This window comes from Rhinolophus sinicus, linkage group LG15, assembly GCF_036562045.2.
Source record: "Rhinolophus sinicus isolate RSC01 linkage group LG15, ASM3656204v1, whole genome shotgun sequence".
Classification (NCBI taxonomy): Eukaryota; Metazoa; Chordata; class Mammalia; order Chiroptera; family Rhinolophidae; genus Rhinolophus; species Rhinolophus sinicus.
In genome coordinates this window covers 38093508-38111950 of record NC_133764.1, presented here as the reverse complement: position 1 = coordinate 38111950, position 18443 = coordinate 38093508, and the positions used below count along the sequence as shown (strand labels likewise).

The following is an 18443-nucleotide window of genomic DNA, read 5'->3' as shown; positions in this document are numbered from 1 at the left end:
TACAGCGGGGAGGCTGCAATTCACAGAACGCTATTCATTCTCACTCGGGATTTTGAAATGATCAAGGCCGACTTTTGACAGCTCCCCGTCATTGCTCAAAAAACAGAAGCTGGGAGCTGCTTCAAGGGGCCCTGGCCTCTTCTGAAGGATGGGCTCATTCCCCTGGGGTGCGGGGCTCGGTGGCCAAGCCTGCTCCCTGCCCTGTCCTGGGAAGTATTCCAGGAATGCTGAGCCTTTTCTGCAGGAAGTAGGGGCCCTTCCGAGGGTGCCTCTCACTCTACTGTGAGAGGAGCAGGAAGCAAAGGGTTACTGGGAAAGGAGCATTTGGAGGGTCAGCTCCCAGGTACCCCCACCAAAACTCTAGCAAGCGTGCAGCAGGACCCTGGCAAGGCAGCTCAGAAAACCCGGCTTGTTTACAAGCTGAGCACAGTTGCTATTTTAAGCTATTGCTGGAGGGCACCGTGAGGAATGAGACCCCAGGCGGGAGAGGGCAGTCACTCGGCATGCTGGAGGGGCAGCCTGCCACCACCTTGTTCAAAATGCAAGTTCCACAAAGCCACCCCCGAGGGGTCCCCCAGCGTGCAGCTCCTCTTCCTCCGACCCCCAGGCTGAGGCTCAGCCAATGACAGTGGAGATTTATGAATGAGAAAAACATTTATTCCATCTTCAAACCAGTCTAACGCAACCCAAGGGGTGCCCTGTGTCTTCCCCCTAAGCTTTTTAATACATTCAGAACAGCCTGGGGGCTGTGGGTGCACCCACACCTCCTAACTAACAGTGGCAGGATATTTACATAAAGCTGGGTGTTGTCAGGCAAAGCCCCTCCCTGCTGCCAGGGGGTGAGAGCACAGAGCAGGAAGTGCTGCCCAGTGTCCCTTGGGGTGGGCACCAGCCCTGCCCCATGGCTATCAGGATGGTGGCCCAGAGGCACCGGGACAGGGTGGTTACTCCAGATCTGAGAGTAGAATGAGCAACACTCGCAGTGAGCACGGGTGGCCCGCTCTCGGGCAGGTGGGGGCATAAGAGCCAGGGGCGGGAACAAACCTGAGTGAAGAGGAAGGGAGCCCCAGCCCTGCACCAGCAGCAGAGCAGTTGGAAGGCCCCCCGCCTCATCTTTGGCAGAGAACCCCAAGTCACTGCAGCCACCATGGCCGGGTCCTGGGCCCGGTTCCTTTGGGCTGGGGAGAAGCTAAGGCACTTGTCAAAACTGCATGTCAGGCACTTCTAACTACTCCAGGGGGGATTGGGGATCATTAAAAGCAATGACAAACGTCTAGATAAAAACCCTTTTCTAAAAAATGCCCTTAAGGAGGGGTGGGGCAGCCCTTGGGCACAGGCACTGCAGGGCACGGGAGGCAGGGGCTCCCTGGGCTTTGTGAGCTCCGACAGGTGACAGAAGCCATTTGGGACGAGAGGGCTCTGCAACTCCAGGAGGCAAACCTCGTGGGAGGAGTTCAGGATGGAGGGGTGCCCCCCAGGCACCCTCCCCGTGCCCCTTACCATCCCCGGCTGCGACTCAGTACACAGGGGGTGGCTGGTAGCCCTCGGTGGTCTCGGCATTCTGGGTGAAGGGCGGCTGTTGGTAGTTGTCCACAGGTGGGCCTGGGTAGGAGGCGTAGGCTGTGCTGGGGTCTGGAGTGGGGTCCACGTAGTTCTGGATGAAGTCGTCCACCCCGGCCTTGTAGCGCTGGTAGGCCAGAGAGGCCAGCACACCCTGCAGGGAGCCCCGAGGCTGGGTTCCTCCACTGCCCTTCACCAGAGCCCTCCACTACCCTTCATCAAAGCCACCAAGGACCCTGGCCACCCAGTCCACCTACCCAGGAGAAGATGGAAAAGAAGCTGAAGGTGATGGCTGCGCGGGCTGAGTCGGCTCCCACCAGCACGTCTTCCAGCTTGGTGGCCACCCACTGGTTGGTAAGGAAGCAGAAACCAACGAACCACAAGAAGGTCCAGAGAGCTGGGGAGAGGGCCGGGAGGACAGGGTTGGCTCCATGGAAGAGGCAGGGATCTCCCAGAAGCCTCCAGGAGCGTAAAGGGCACTGATACGGAAGCCGGGGTGGGGTCTGGATGCCATCTGAGGAGGCCTGGTTTCAGATGTTCAGACATCCTGTGTGCAAGCCTGTCTGCTCGAGTGGGGCTGGGGACCCTTCTCCGCTCCCCACCCCTCCCGAGGGCACTGAGGCCCCCAAATCCTATTCACCTCCCGAGATCAAACAGAGGTGACCGACAGATACCTGAGAAGAGCAGGTCACCGATGACCAGGTACTTGCGGTCAGTGGCATTGCTGATCTGGGGGAAATAAGCGTCGACCACGAAGAAGAAGGCACAGGCCAGGAAGGCCAGCACCCCGATGGCACTGCCGTAGCGGCAGGCGTCCTCATTGTGGTTGAACACGCAGTATCTCTGTCGGGAGTCGTGGGTGTTGCTGTAGCCCTCGCCAAAGATGCAGGAGAACACTATCAAGGCGAAGACCTGGGGGCAGAGGCGGGGGCTGAGCGGCTGCAGGCAAACCCAACAGGGCACACGTTGTGGGGAACCCTGGCCTCTCCCACCGCCACTGCTCCCCTTAGGAGGTCAGCAACGAAGCCCCTTCTGAATTTGAGTGAGCTGATAAGCAAGTTGCTTCCTGGTGCACAGTCCCTCCATTCTCACTTCTGCCTTCTGCCAGGTCCTCTTCAGACACCAGATCACAAGGGGCCTGGCTGGGGGTTCCTAAACTGGGAACATGTGGGAAAGACTGGGGAATCTCCTGGGAGGGGACTTCCTGCCCCAGCTGCCTGCCTGGAGAGGTTATGGAGGTTAGCTTCATGAAGGGGACTAAGGGCAATCTGCCCATCGCCACTTTTAATGACTTTTAAATGAGACAAGCTACAAAATCATAGCAACTCAGGCTTGTTGTCTCACCCTGATCCCCTTCTGCCCGAGACACCGCTATAGCGCTCAGCCTCTGCCTGAATGCCCCAGTAATGGAAGACTCCCCCACCTCTTGGGAAGGCCATGCCAGTGAACGCTGACTCCCACCCCCCAAGCTCCTCCAACTCTCCCCTGCTCAAGGCTGGCCTCCCCAGTTTGGCCAGCTTTCTTCCTACAAGGACTTCGGGGCTCTTTGGTGTCCTGGGCCCTCCCCTCTGAGGAAACCCCAGTCTGTCACCTGCAGAGAGTGGGTCCTGCCCACACAGGCTGGTCTGACCAGCAGACCTGTGGCTATAGCTCTGCACTCGTGGAGATCCTGGGGGTCCTGGGGTGGGGGTGGAGGGGGTGCACCAGTCAGGACTCCAGGAGGGGCTCCAGGCCCATGGGAACAGCCTCATGTCACCTGGTCGCGTCCCCAAACTCAAGGCCACTGCCCATCTCCACCCCAAGTCAGCAGATGCAGGACAGCCTGCACACCTGGTTCCTAGTGGGACAGGCCCAGGCCTCTCTGTCCTGCCGGGCCTGCCTGCTCAAAGCCCTCTCCATAGGCTCTGGAGCTGGCAGTCATAAGCCCCACCCCCAGCAGGAGATGAAGCCGGAACTCTGTGATGCTGGGAGCAGTGTGCCAGGCCCAACTCCTGGCACTGCCATCCCGACACACGGGACATCTGCTCTTGTGGTCAGACCCCACAGTCAGACAGGGAGGGGGTATGAGTGCCACCATGACACCTCAGAAGGCTGCAGTCCCACGCAGGGGTGGTGTGGACACTGCAGGCTCAGCCCACTGCCTGTCCAGCTTTGGATGCCAGTTGTCCAAGAACATGGGACCACCCCTTCCAACCTTCCCACCCCAGTACCCTGGGGCTGGAGGTATTGCCTAGCTCACGGGGAGGGGTATAGCCTAGGGTCACGCGATCTTAGGAGAGGAAGCAGACCCGTGGGCTGCTCCTGAATGGAAAGGAGACCCTGTTTCAGAGCCAGGCCGCTACACCCACACCCGGCACCCCACGTGGCTTCGGAAAACCCCTTCCGGGTGAATTCCCCCAAGCTCCAGTCGTGGTGTGCCGGCCACCTGTCCTGGAACTGCCCCAAGTTCCTCCCACTGCCAACAGGTTGACGGGCCTGCTCCCCACGGCACCTTCCGGCCACCCGGCGCCCAGGCCCAGGGGTGGAGCTGGGGTCGGCGGAGCCCCGCGGTTGAGCGGGGTGGGGGGAGGGACGGCGGACCGCGACCCCCGCGCGCCGGCCCTACATGCGCCACCTCCAACCCCCCCGCGGCCCACCGTCCTTCCTCCACGCCCCCAGCCCTAGGAAGCCACCACCTGTCGCGCTGGTAGGCTCGCGGCGTCTCCCGCGGGGCCCGGGGCGGAGTCGAGTCCTCGCGGCGCCGGCGCCCCCGCCAACTCACCGTGCACACGGCGCGCACCACCACCTGCGGCTGCGTCAGGTAGCGCCTCAGGTCGAAGGAGCCGCCCGCCTTGGCCGCGCCGTAGGCCCCGCTCTCCATGTCGCCGTCGTCGCCGCCGCCGCCGCCCGGGACCGCCAAGGAACCAGCCGGGCGCACCGCCCTAGCCCCGCCCCGGGGCGTGGCTAGCGCGGCCCCAGGGAGCGAGGGCAAAGTGCGGGCGGGCGGCGGGACGCCCCGACGGCAGGGACTGCGTTTCCAGCCGCAGACTCGCTTCCGGCCGCCGAGCGCTTGTCCAGCCCCACGGTGGGCTGAGGTCTGGGCGCTCGCCACGCTGGCCCTCGGCGCGACCCGAGAGGGGCCAGAGACCCCCCAGGAAGAGAGGGACTCACGGAGGGCGCGGCTCTCGGCCCCACCCACCTTTTGCCCCTGCACTCCCGCCTCCCCCGTCCGGGCGTCATCTGCTCAGGACCCAGGCTCAATGCACCCCCACTCCTTGCCTCCCCATTCCACTCCAACCCCCCGGCCACATCCTGGACCGCCTCCCTGCCTGGCCTGTCATTTCTTCCTCCTCTCCCGAGCTAAACCTGGGTGGGGTTGAGACCACCCCCCAATTCTTCCTGGGCTGGGTCCCGCCCCAAGGGTTGTGAAGGGCAGAGTGACTTCAGACTTCCAGGCTCCAAGAGGGTGTGCAGACAGAACGGAAGTTCCAAGGTGACAGGCAGCCGGCAGAGTTTAATCCAGTTCTAAACCAAAATGGGTCAGAGCATAGGAACAGGGAAAGCTCTGTGTGGGAAGTGGGGAGGGGTGCCTTCTCCAGGGGCCACAGGCTGAGGAGGGAGGAATTCCAGACACCCTTTGCTATTGCAGGTAAGGTTAATGAGGAGGTGCTGGCCAGGTGGTGCTGAGTGCTCCCAGGTGAGCTGGAACATCAGAGGTCAGTGGGTGGAGCCAGAGGAGGTGACACCAGGAAATGGGGGGGCCACTCCAGGGAAGTGGGGAGCAAATGTGGGGGGAGCTGCGTCTTTTCACAATCTACCCCCACCTTCTTCCCAGACCCACATGGATGGTGACACACAGTGGAGGGGCGACAGGCCGCACAGAAGCCACTCTGTCCTGTGGCCTCCCTGTCCCTCTACAGCCTCCACCCCATCCTGAGGTCACAGAACACAGGGGCTCCAGGAATCCAGGCTGGCATGCTTGTTCTTCATTCAAATGGTGGGTCCTTCTGTAGGGGGCAAGCACAGGGGCTGTCCCGGAGGGCCCTACTGAGCTGTCGCATCTTGTGGTCACAACCTTGATGACAGAGGTGAGACTCCAGGTTAGGCAAGCACAGCTCCCAGACACTTCCTCCCCCACCAAGGCCTCCAGGAATTTTATGGTGTCAAGTGCATCAGTGCTTGGGGCAGGAGGAGGGACATGGGGCTTAGTCAACCCACTAAATGAAGGGGGACACTGAATCACCAAGAGGGCAAGTGCTGGCTCCTGGTCACGTGGTGAGTGGGAGCCCAGTCTCTATACCCAGAAGGGAAAACTGAGGCTCAGAGAGGTGACACTGGCTTGCTCAAGAGTCTGGCCTTTGGAAAGGACCGAGACTTCAGATGGAGAAAGGGGGGCTGACGTGAGACAAGGAGGCCAGACTCCTGGACAAGGCCAACCGAAGAGGCTGAACTAGGAGATGGCAGTGTCTTAGGAACTGAGGGATGTGAGAAGTTGACGGGGCAGAGGTGACTGCCACCACAGGCCAGACAGGTGGAGCACAGAGAAGCCTGCAGTGCCTGGGGTTGGGCAACACAAAGGCCCTGGTCACTTTACAAGTCAGTGAAGTGATGGTCTTGGAGAGGGGGCCTCAGGAGGTCTGGCCCTTGCCTTCTGTCACCGGCTGGGAAGCAGTGACCTATGTGGTTCCCATGGAGGGCAGAAGCCCCTGATCCACCCTGGTCCCCAAACGCATCGTGCCGCATCCCAGTATCCCTCCAGACCCATAAGGAACACAGGAGAGTGCCCCACCCAGAGGCTGGCTGACTCCACTGCAGGGCAGGGTGGCTGGAGCAGCAGTCATGGCACAAAAAGCCATAAATCAGCAAGCCTGAGGCAGGCACCTGGCACACGGCAGGCCCTTAATAAACTTCTGCAAGTCACACAGAAGTGACATGGCCCTTTCCCTGTCCTGGTGGCAGGTCTGCCCTTCAAACCTACCACCCACTTCTCTCCAGCCTGGGCTTCTATTGGTCCACACAGGCCACCTACTGTTCTGACTCCTCCCCCACATCCAGCACCAATTTCCTACCTGGTCCACTTGGTCCAGCCCAGCATCCAGGAGGTGATAGCTGCAATAGAGGTGAGGCTGCCAGCCAGCATAAAGGTGGGTCCCTGGGGCAGCTGTCCTGTGAGGGAAGCGGAGGTGTCTGGGCTGGGTGGGCTTCTCTAAGGTAGGGCCAGAGTAGGCATGACTCCTTCGTGATACCCTTCCCAGCTCTTGGCAGCGGCCAGGTGGAGCTCTTCCACCTCCCACCCATCTACCCAGAAGCTCCAGCTGCCCCTCTGGAAACCAAGGAGCCCTCTCACCTGGCGGCACCAGTGTGAGGGGGCTGCTTTGGACACTGATGTCATTTTCAGCCTGGCACTGGAGCCACTCCGACGTCTCGGTCAGTGGGAAGGAGAAGTTGGCAGGCTGCCCGTAGGTTGGTTTCTGCTGCATGTAGACGTGCCCATTCTTCCCAATCAGGCTGTAGGTGATGGGAGGGCTGCCGAATGCCTGGCAGGCCACCTCTACCCTGGGGCCTGACCCTTCGTCCAACAAGGTAAAGTTAGCTTGCAGCTGGGACACGGGATCTGGCAGGGTGCACAGGGTAGCACAGGCATGGCTGGAAGATGTAATACCCTCTCTCCAACAGGCTCCCTTGTTACAAAATAATGAGCCTGGAGGTCTAACTGTGATTGCCACCTCCTCCAGGCAGCCTTCTGGATTATTCTTTCTGCCCTGTGTCTGGGCTTCTACCCTACTTGCAATGTGTACCACACAATTTCGCATTCGGTTTTATTCATGTGTAGCATATTCTGGGTTGCCAGACTTAGCACATAAAAATACAGGAGGCCCAGGTAAATATGAATTTCACATAAAGAATGAATAATTCCTTTAGTGTGAGTATGTTCTATGCAAAATTTATCTGGCAATCCTATTTATATTGTTTCAGTCTTGACTCTTTTACTGGACTACACATGCTCTTTCAGGACTGTCACTTAGAAGATTCTACTATCCCCCAGGGCCATCAGCCTAAGGCTCTAAACAGCCTTACTGCTAAGTCACAACCACCACCATAAGTGGAATACTTACCATCTACTAAGAACTTCCAGTGAATTATTTCTACCCTCCTGGGATAGGTAGTCTTGTCCTTGTTTTGTAGATGAAACAACCTAAACTCAGAGAGGTTGAGTGACTTGCCCAAGGACCCACAGCCCACTGCCTGAGATTGAAACCCTCGACCTGTAATGTCCCAGACTGGGCTCGCCTCCCTGGGCTGTCTCCTCCTAGGTGTGGGCCCAGTGCCACCACAGGTCAGGTCGGGCAACACTTCCTGCTTCCCAGCCCTGATGCCTCCTACCAGGAAGGACCAGAGTTAAGATCAGGATACAAATCAGAAGAATACACATTTGGGAGCTTGATGGAGTGGGGTTTGAAACCATCATTTGCCACTTGCAAGCCAGGTGGCCTGGGGCTACGTTCTCCACCTCCGAGAACTTTAGCTCCCTCCTCCACAGGCGGGAAGCCACCCTCAGCTCTGTGATGACTAAACTAGATCAAGAACAAAAAGTACCCACTTTATCAGCTTGAAGTCAGAGCTCTCAGCAAGTGGGGCTTGGGCCCTGGTCACTTCCGCCCTCAGACTCTGTTTTACTCTCCCTTTGGGCCCCCTGAGGCCCCTGCCAGGAGATTGTGCCCTGGGGGGGGGGGCAGCCAGGATCTACCCCAGCCTGTGACCAGGCCCCAAGGGACCGAGAGTGGTTCTTGGAGGCCAGTCTGCCTTTGCCGCATAGCCTCAGACCCCAGGCCCCACGATTCCCACGCCTAGGAGCTTCGCTTATCTTCCAGACCCTGCACCCCACATGTGTCCCCTCCCCCGATGTACTCACTGGCCCACAGCTCCCAGTACATCTGCAGCTTGGTGCTGACCACACGCTTGCCCCCGGTGGTGGCTGCCTGGCAGAAATAGGTGAGCAGGTCTGGCCTGGACTTGAGCGTGACATTGATGCTGAAGGAGGCTGGGTCTTGGGTCTTTACCATTTTCTTGGCGACTTCAGTGTCCCCAGTGCCCCAGAGGGAGTAGGTGATGGGCAGAGATGCATGGGGTGAGTGGCATGTTATGAGAACTCGGCAGGCTTTGGGGAAGACCTCCAGGACTTTGTAGGCAATGGAGATCTCAGAGGTGCTATCTGGAGGTGAAACAGTCAGAGGAGGAGGAAGAAAGCCAACATTTGTCAAGCACCGTGAGGAAATGCTGGTTTGGCGGTTCCTCAAAGAGTTAAACAACGAATTACCGTAGGACACTGCAATCCCACTCCTAGATATGTAGCAAAAGCATTGAAAACAGGCCTCTAATAGATACACATGCACACGTGTTCGTAGCGACACTGCTCACACTCGCCAAAAGGAGGAAGCAGCTCACATGGCCGTCCATGCGTGAACGGATAAATAAAATACGGTCTCTCCATACAACGGGACAGTGTTTAGCCATAAAAACGAGCGAAGTGCCTACCGACAGACACTACGACCTGAACAAACCTTGGGGACGCCATACTCAATGAAACAGACACCAAAAGCAACATACGGTATGATTCCATTCATGTGAAATATCCCGAATAGGAAAACCCATAGAGAAAGAAAGCAGATGGGCGGTCAGGGGCTGGGGGAGGGTAGTGGGGAGTGACTGCTCATGGGGACGGGGCTTCCTTTTGGGGTGATGGCATGTTCTGGAACTAGACGGAGGGGGTGGTGGCAGACACGGTGAATGCACCAAATGCCCCTGAATTGTTCACTTTAAAATGGTTCAACTTGTCATGTGAACTTCCCCTGAAGTTTTTTTTCCAAAGAAAAGAAAAAAACTGCGAGTAAAAAGTCTGCCTCCTGGGTTTAGACTCTTTCTGCCTTTCATATTTACTATGAAAATAAAATGAACTTGAGACATGAGTAGGAAGCATGGAGAAGTTTGGAACACTGGATTCAACTTCCAGATTCAACAGTTTTGTGAATCGTAAGCTGTGGGGACAGGCAGAGACATTCTTGCACATCACTCTGTCCCCAGCCCGTGGTAGGAAACCAGAAATGTACTGTTTGTTGGCTGCGTGACTCTCAGATGAAAAGGCAGGTCCTGTCTAGTGACGCCCTGCAGTATGGCCTACGTTCTTGTTCCAGGGATGTCCTCATGTGCTCAAGATGCCAGCAGTTCAGGCGTTCCTTGAGTACACAGCTGAGCTGGGGATTTCCTCACAGGGATGGGGACAAGTCAGGTACAAAGTGGACCAGTCACCTGATGAACTGGCACTGCCAGCAGGCCTGGGCGTGGCGGTGGCCTGGAGGAACTCCAATGCCTGTCCACTCATGTACCAGAGGCTTGTTCGTGTCAGACCCACCAGGGGACCTGGGATTCAGGGGCGGAGGCGGGGCCACAGCGCCCAGAAAGGTCAACACCTGGTTTAAAGGGACAATCAGAAGGCAGGGGGCAGAGGGCATGACCCAGACCCACCAGAGGCATTACGGCGGAGGGACCCCAGGGTTGGAGGGGATGGGCGAAACTGAAGAGAAAGAAGCCACTTCGGGGAAAGCAGGACCTCAGAAGAATTGGGGAGACCCTGGAGGACACGGCATGCTCACACACCCAGAGGTCGCTACCCCTAGACCCAGGGTCAATGCCCAGTCTCCAGCCGCTCCCAGCAGGGGTTCACCCAGCGAGACCACCTCTCTGCTGGTGTAACTTTGGAAGTAACTTTCTATTCTGTAGGCACATCCTGGAGTCGGTTCTGACACACAAAACACCTCTAAGGTCTTTTCATATTGAGCCTCAGGCTGCCCGTAGTGAATTCTCCACAACAGCCACCGGGATTAAACAGAGCTGCCTTCTGAATGGGGGTTTGGGAGAGAGGGCTGGATTATGAATGGTGCATTTTCAAGACTGGTGTGTGGGGGCAGTGCCGGGGGAGGGTGGTGGTGGAAGGAAGCGTCTATGAAACCTGAATATCCTAGACCTCATGCATTCCTCGTGCCCGGCTAGGCACGTGGGCTCTGGAAACCACACTGTGATCAGAAAACTGCTTACTGAGCAGAGGAACAAACTAGACTGCAATGGTGTTCAGAGACATTACCTAGGACTCCTATTTCTGACCACTAAACATATTTCTTTCTAGACCGGTGGTTCTCAACCAGCAGTAATTTTGCCTCCAGGGGATTTTTGTGTCTGCAGACATTTGGCGGTTGTCATGAGTGGGGGGGGTGCTCCTGGTTTCTAGTGGGGGAGAGGCCCGGGATATGCAGTGCCCAGGACGGCCCCAGAGCAGTAGGATCCAGCCCCAGTGTCAGGAGTGTCGAGACTGAGAAACTGGTCTAAGCTGCTGCCCCAGCCTCATAGAGTCAGGATTTCTTCCTCTGCCCAGGGCTGCACAGCCACCCACAAATACGTCCTCCTCTGTGCCTCTTTCTAAACTTCATAAGAAACCCTATTTTTTAAATACTTTTTTTTTTCCCCCAAGCAAGCTTTCATGCAATATCCTTGATTTGAAACGAGGCTGTCTGGAGAATTGAAGCTGCTCTGTGGACACCATTCTGCAAACTGCTCCCAATCATTGGTCAGCACGACCCTGGCTGGGGCCAAAGGGCCGACTCATGGCCCACGGCGGCTCCTGGGGCCAGAATCCCTCACAGGGGAAACGGGGGCCAGGGCAGAGGTGTGATGACACTTCTCGTTTTGCTTCCTTCACGGAAGGAAATGATCTGGACTTATAACTGAAACAAAAAAGCTCGCCCACCTTCATTTCCATTGCATGGCCATTAATAGAAACTTGATTTACATAAGTTCACAGACAGGAGCATTTTTTTCATACACTACGCAGTGGGCCATTCACTTTTTATTCTAACAAGACTTGTGTGGTTTTTTTCCTTTTGATTATTTCGTGTATGCGTCTAGCCCACCAATAATAAGCGGTCTATCGTTTGTTTTAAAATTCATCAAGCATGTCAGAACATTTGAATGATGGAATGTCACACTCAAACTTTGATGAAGTGACAAGGCCATCCTTGGGACTGGACGCTGAGCCAGAAGGAGGCTGGGCTAAGTGGGTGGCTGTGCGGAGCGTCCATCCAGACCCAGGGGAGTAGAGCTGCTGCCCAGCCAGGCTCAGAGGCCCTTGGGGATCGCCCCTCTCTCCGTACTTGTCTCTGCGACACCGGGAAACTTGGAGATTCGAGTTCCTGCCTTACAGATCCAATTCATTAGACCTGAGGTGGGACCCAGGAGCTGATTTTGAACAAACAACCTACCTGTTGAGGGTTGAATTGTGTTCTCCAAAAAGTTCTGTTCAAGCCCTAACCCCTTGGTCCTGTGAATGGGACCTTATGTGGAAATAAGGTCTTTGCAGATGTACCCCAATAATCTATACTGGGTTAGGGAGCCTTAACAAGAGGAGAAGACACTCACACACACGCACACACACGCACACGTGTGCACACACACTCACACAGACCATGTGAAGAAAAATGGAGGCAGAAGTTAGAGCGTGCTGTCACTAGCCACCCAGTGCCACGGGTTGCCAGGATCCACGAAGCCAGGACAGAAGCATGGCACCGCTTCTCCCTCAGCCTCCTGAGGGAACCAGCCCTGCTGACACCTTGATTTTGGCCTTCGAGCCTCCAGAACAGGGAGAGAATCAATTTCCGTTGTTCTTAACCCCCCAGTTTGTGGCACTTTGTTATGGCAGCCACAGGACAAATGCAGCCACCTCCACGTGATTCTTGTGAAATGGTCTAGAACCTCCCTCAGAAATACCAAACGGGTTTTAGGAGTAAATGGAGGACAATCCATCAAGGTTCCCTTGCGCTCGCTCAAGGACGTACAGTAGTTTAAATGTCCTTCACCCAGATGCTGCCCCTCCGTCCTGTGTTCACAGCAGCCCACAGGAACCCCCTGGCTCCCAGGTCACCCTCCTCCCCCTGCCCCACCCCACAGAGGGCCCTGCATGTCCCCCTTACATCCCGCCTCCCAACCTGCGCAATCCTGACGCCCTCCCATTGCGCCCCCGGAATGCAGGCTCAGTTGGTCCCCAAACCCCCATAACCCTCAACACCTTCTCATCTACCACACCCAGTGGAAACCAGCCCCCTCCCCAGGGCACGGGCTAAACCAGCGGCTGTCTGAGGTGGTGTGGATCCCCACAGCCTGCCCAGCAGCGGCCTGGACCATGGGTGTGGACATCCTTTCAATGTTTCTGGACTATTCTCCCTCCTTCCTCCCTAAACACCAGCCTTGAACCTCACGTCTTCAGACATATTCCAGCTACCCCTCTGGGTTACAATGACCTAGAAATGCCCATCATTTCTGGAAGATTCTTGCCCCCGGTTTCTGCTACAGTCATGTGTCACATAAGGACGTTTTGGTCAACAATGGACCACACATACGGCAGTGGTCCCATGAGACTATAACGGAGCGGAAGGATTCCTATCATCTAGTGACGTCATAGCCAGTGTGACGTCATAGCACAGTGCATTCCTCATGTTTGCTGTGACGCTGGTGTAAACACACTGTGAGGCCAGTTGTGTAAAAGTGCAGCACATATGATTACGTGCAGTGTGATACTTGATTATAAACTGCTATGTTACCAGTTTATGTTTTTACTGTAATATACTTTTTATCCTTAGAGTACTCTTTCTACTTATAAAAAACAAAACAGTTTTGCTATAAAACAATAGCTGTGTTCTGCCAGCAGTGGCCTCACACATTTCCCATTTACCACATCTCTTAATGGCATCGTTTTCTCTTGCGCTTGATTTAACCTCATGTTGTTTTGTACAGTAACGTGCTGTACAGGCTGGTAGCCCAGGAGCAATAGGCTGCACCACACAGCCTAGGTGTGCAGTAGGCGACACCATCCAGGTGTGTAAGTGCCTCTGTGATGTTTGCACAGCGACGAAATCGCCTTACGACGCATTTCTCAGAATGTGTCCCTGTCGTTAAGCGGCGCCCAACTGTACTCTCAATACTACAGCTGCCATGATTCCCGGTATTTCAGAATACACGGTGTATCTTTGCAGTACCTTGGCTTTTCAATTTCTTAACGTTCAGTATCTTTCGCCCAACTTCTCGCTCCCACTGAAGCCAGTTCAGTGCATAAGACGCCACTGTAAGGCTGCTCTTCAGCTGATCCTTCCAGATCAGCCCAAAACTTTGGGGTCCTCTTCCAGGGCTCTGCCTCTCTCATCCCACCCCATCCGTCAGCAAGTGTAGCTAGCCTGACCCTCAGACTCTACCTCGACCAATGTCTGCCTTGTCACCCATCTCTCCTTTGAATTCGGGGAACAGCCTAATGACTCTCTGGGGTTCTACACTTGCCCCATGTGTCTCTTCTCAACACAGCAGTGAAAGGACCCCGTGAAGGCCACACCAGATCCTGTCTTCTGGGCAAACCGTCTCACAGCTACGCCCGTAGGCCATCCCTACCCAACCCTCTCCCACCCCTCTTACCTCCCCCAACTCTCCCCTTCTTTGCTTCCTGTGCTCTGGCCATGCAGGCCCTTGTCCAGGCACGTCCTGCTCTATATGTGTTTGCTTGGGTGTCCCCTTCTCAGTGATGACTTCTCAGTAAATGCTGCTCGCCCGCCCCACCCCCACCCATGTTCCCTTCCCTTCTCCCTGCTTGCTTTTCCCTAGGGCAAATCACATGCTAGCATGTGTAGAGTACGCTCAATTTTATCATCACCTGCTCCTCCAGCCCCATTAGAATGTAAGCAGCATGAGAGCAGGGGCTTCGTTTTGTTTCTGCACCTTGTACATCCATCCTGGGACTTAGAGCAGGGCCTGCACCAAACAGGTTCAGCCATATTGAGAGAATGAATGAATGAATGAATGATTTAGCAGTCAGTCTCTTAGGAGTTTGGTTAGCAGGACTTGCTTGGCAAGTGTCTGAGCAAAGTCAGGTGCCTGACAGTGCCCTGGGATGCACCCTGCCCAGGTTCTTCCCTGAGACCCAGAGGCCTGCATAGCTTCTGCTGTCATATTTTTTTTTTTTTTAGCTGAAACACCACAATGTGTTTGTTTTTAAAGCGAATGAGGAAATGATAGTTCAGCCTGTGCCGCATTCAAGTGAGACCCGCCCTTCGGTGGAACAGAGGAGGAAGCCAGCTCTTCCACCCTGTGACCGGGGAAGGTACCTGCTGGGACCAGGCAGTGGGGAGAGCAGCTCCTCTGCCCTGAAGACGTGCAGAGGAGGAGGTGACCTATCACCGTGACCTTATGGGGCACAGGGCTAGAAATGGGGCAGGGGAGAGGGCAGGAGAAGGGAGGGGAGCAGAAAAGCGGAGATGCAAAGCCGAGCGGAGTCTAGACCAGGAGTGTCTCCTCCCCCTGGCTCTGCAGCACCCCGATTCATGGAAAGCAGGCCCAGACGCCCTCCTGCTGCCTCTGAGACTAAGGCAACCTCCCCTGGCTGGATCTGGCGGGAGCCTGGCCTTCCCCATTCGCTCACCGCCATCCTCCCGGACCACGCACGCCCCCCCAACCACGGCGCCCCTCCTGACCGTGGCTCCCCCCACAGCACCGCACCAGAAAGCTCCCAGCCCTCTCTGGGGTCACACCCATCGGGCAGAGCTATGGGGCTCCCAGAGGAGCTTCTGCTCCAGATCTGGGGTAGAGAGATTAGGATACACCTGCCCAGGGACAGGCCCTCCTCCTTCACCAGCACGCACACACACACACACACACACAGAGGAAGTCAAACACTTTTGTTACCCCATGTCCCCTGGAGGTCCCCACCACCACCAGCCTTCTCTCCTCTCCACTCCCCGCAGGGCCCTACAATGTTTGACGCTGGGTTTTAGAACTGTCCAATTGTCCACCAGCAGACACGCCGTCACCAGCAGCAACCTTCCCACAGCCAAGGCACCCACCATAAGTGCGGGGCTCTGACTCCAGGATCCCCAGCTGGGGGCCCTTTTCACTCCCACATGGTGGGCTACTCACCTCCTTCCTGCTCCATGGAGAAGCTGCTGGTGGCTGTAAGAGAGAGAAGAGTGGAGAGAGTGGTAAGGAGAGAGCTCAGGGTAGAGGGGAGGCCAGAGACCGCCCAGAGAGCCTCCTACGAAGGCCAGACAGGACGCTCAGGACTCAACAAGCATCTTCATTCACAGCAGCCCTTTCAAGCCCACACTTAGTATCATCAGCCCATTTTGCAGATGAATAAATGGTGGGCCCAGAATGGAGAAGCAATAACTGGGCCACATATGCCGTAAGGGGCTGGTCTGAGACTCACGCCCTCTTCGTCTTGTGCTTCCCAAGGTGTCCATGCCTTCAGGTCCCACCTGTCCTGTGCCTCCCAGCACCCTCCACCTTCCAGGATGCCTCCAGTGGGGCTCACCCAGCGTAGCCAAGCAGATCAGTAGCCGGAGCCTCATGTCTCTGCTGGTGTGGGGCCCTCTGCTCAGGCTCGAAAAGGCTCACCCAGTGGGGCCCCCTTCCACCCTGGTGTGTCACCAGGGCGTTCCTTGGGAGGTATGTGAAGCAGGGAGATAACCCGGAGGCCACAGCACCCCAGGGCCTCAGAAGCCAGGGCTAGGCCCAGAACAGCAGACTCCCTCACACCCTGCAGGGAATTAGGGGTACCTGGGCCTTGGAGCCAGGCAGGGCTACACTCAGCCAGCACTGCTGCACTGTGGGCCCTGGGCTTGTTGGGTAGGTAGAAGGTGTCCACATCCTTTGCTCAGGTTGTTCCCTCTGCTTTCATCTCCTGTCTGAAACCTCCCTTCCCTGCTAGTCACCTGCTCTGTGAAACCTCCTGCTGGGGGTGACGGCTCATCCTCAGAGCCCCTCCCACCCCAGGGTGTCTTGCTGGACAGTTGTGATCGGAGGGGTCTCAGCTCCCCTTCTCATCTCTCCCACTTGTCTCCTTAGGCCAACGACCACATTGGAATAGGACCTTGACCACACTGCTAGGAAGGGCCAGGCACCCCTTGGGACACTTTATAAGTAATTGCTGCTTAAATCCTCACAACCACTCAGAGGACGGTGGTGTCATCCCCATGTGGCGGCTGAGCGCACTGAGGCCCCGAGTTTGCTGATTTGCCCAAGGCCTCCAAGTTTGTCCTCTCCCTCCCAGCACCTAGGGAGCCTGGCCTTGCACTGGGCTGCTTCTCAGTACACGTTCACTGGAGGGGTACAAAGGTGCTAAGAAAGGACCTTGATGGTTCTGTGCAGTGGTTCTCCCACTTCAGTGCCCATCAGCACCATCACAGGGGCTGCCCCACTGGGCCCCAGCCTTAGAGTTTCTGACTTGGGATGCCAGGTGGGGCCTGAGAATTTGCATTTCTAACAAGTTCCCAGGTGATGGTGATGGGGCTGGTCCAGGGAGCACACTGGACCCAAACTGCTCATTGGCATTGTCAGTCGCTTTCCTGTACTTGCCCTCCCTCGACTGAGCAGAGCTCTGTGTCTCCCTTGTAGGCTCATCGCCAGCCCCAGAACAAGGTCCAGCACGTGTTGACAGACGGATAGGTCTTGTGATGCTGGGTGACTGAGAGGACAGCGACAGGAGGTGCTTTAATGACCATATAAAACTGCGGGCCTGAGGGCACCCGGCCAGAGCTGCCCAGACTCTGTGTCATGGCCTGGAATCCAGCCAGGCACTGGGCCTCTGGTGGAGATAGGGGGGCTTTTCAAGCACGTCCTGAGGTTTCCCCTGCTTTCCCTCCAGTTCTCGATCCTGGCTGCAGGTAAGTCACCTGAAAGCTTCAGACAGCCCCGATGCCTGGCAGCTGCATGCGCCTGGATCAATTGCATTGGAGGCGTTGGCACGGGGCCACTTCTGACAGCTTCTCAGGTGTTCTCAACGGCTGAGGTCCCTGGATTGAGTCACTGCCACCTTGGGCCAGAAGCTCCAAAGACGGAGCTTCAACAGGCTCAGGAATCTGACCCAGCCCTGGGAGTCACCCCAGGCCGACCACCTCCAAGGTTCCTCAAGGTTGGCTCAACTGGGGGACACAGAGAGGGCAGGAGAACAGACTCTGCAGAAGGCATGGCGGGGGTGGTGGTGGTGGTGGGGTGCCTGTCCTGCTTTCCTGAGGACCAGCCCTGTTTTGATGTGCAGTTGCTGGGTTAGAATCCTGGGCGCTGAGGAATCCTGCTAGGGAGAGGCCAACTTCAGAACGTTTGTTACTCAGGCTCAAATAAGCCCTATAAGCCGCTCGGGGTCAGGGCGGGGAATCACAGCCCCAAGCCTGTTGTCACACAGCAGCCTAGCCAACAGTCACACCCCCGCCCTTCTTTCCTTGAGGAAAGAATAGTCTGTGAGACTGTGCCTTTTTGGGGCTTTGCTTATCTCAATGTTTTGCACCTTATATCTCTGTTTGGTCCCCAAAAGATGGTTTGCAGCCAAAGACAGGTAAGATATGTCACGTGATATACAACCTAAGACAGGTGGAACGGAGTGGGGACCCCTGATGAGCTGCCTTAGAAAATCTGGGAAGGAGCCTTGCCTCTCCTTCCCCCTGCCTGGGAAAAGCCGTTGCTGACTCTGGCTTTCCTCTCTCACCTGCTTGTGAGAGAAGTCATGAGGGCAATAAAGGTCAGCTCTCTCAGCTTATCTCAACGGAACTGTTACAACAAGAGAGACTTGCCCTCCAGGGAGGTGCATGCCTCACCTGTCATCACAAGACTTTCTGCTCCGGCTGCTTGGGGACAAAGATAATTGGTTTGATTCACTTTTGTGACATGATGTATGAGATTCACAGACCGTGGAAAAGATAGTGCTACTTCCTTGTGCGATTATCAATAAAAGCCACCAGTCGGCCCGATTCGGGGCTCCAGTCTCTGGTGACTGTGAGACGCATGGCCCTCTGAGATTTAACGGCATTAAGTCTCTGTTTCTTTCT

General features: G+C 56.3%; 2 protein-coding genes and 1 long non-coding RNA gene across 7 annotated transcripts; 1 reads left to right on the top strand and 2 right to left on the bottom strand.

Annotated features, from left to right (window-relative positions):
- Positions 1 to 635: 635 nt before the first annotated feature.
- Positions 636 to 4490, bottom strand: SYNGR2 (synaptogyrin 2). Of its 2 annotated transcripts, XM_019735673.2 has the most exons (4): positions 4322 to 4482; positions 2235 to 2472; positions 1818 to 1957; positions 636 to 1714 (listed from the first exon to the last, which is right to left on the bottom strand). In XM_019735673.2, the coding sequence occupies exons 1-4, from the start codon at positions 4418 to 4420 to the stop codon at positions 1517 to 1519; spliced, it is 675 nt and encodes a 224-aa protein (XP_019591232.1). In that variant the 5' UTR covers positions 4421 to 4482; the 3' UTR covers positions 636 to 1516. The 2 variants fall into 2 exon arrangements, with proteins under 2 accessions (XP_019591232.1, XP_019591233.1); XM_019735674.2 differs by lacking the exon at positions 1818 to 1957 and having other exon boundaries at positions 1357 to 1714; positions 4322 to 4490.
- A 543-nt stretch (positions 4491 to 5033) lies between these two features.
- On the bottom strand, positions 5034 to 16986 carry LG15H17orf99 (linkage group 15 C17orf99 homolog). 4 transcript variants are annotated; one of them, XM_074319494.1, is made up of 6 exons: positions 15879 to 16986; positions 15541 to 15573; positions 8453 to 8752; positions 6887 to 7153; positions 6609 to 6745; positions 5034 to 5614 (listed from the first exon to the last, which is right to left on the bottom strand). In XM_074319494.1, exons 2-6 carry the CDS (start codon positions 15554 to 15556, stop codon positions 5354 to 5356), a joined length of 981 nt encoding a protein of 326 aa, XP_074175595.1. In that variant the 5' UTR covers positions 15557 to 15573; positions 15879 to 16986; the 3' UTR covers positions 5034 to 5353. The 4 variants fall into 4 exon arrangements, with proteins under 4 accessions (XP_074175595.1, XP_074175593.1, XP_074175594.1 ...); XM_074319492.1 differs by having other exon boundaries at positions 15935 to 16984; XM_074319493.1 differs by having other exon boundaries at positions 6887 to 7108; positions 15935 to 16984.
- LOC141568804 (uncharacterized) lies at positions 8979 to 18423 on the top strand. The gene is made up of 3 exons (XR_012492019.1): positions 8979 to 9148; positions 14595 to 14793; positions 17017 to 18423. It is a non-coding gene; the product is annotated as an uncharacterized LOC141568804 (long non-coding RNA).
- Positions 18424 to 18443: the final 20 nt, after the last annotated feature.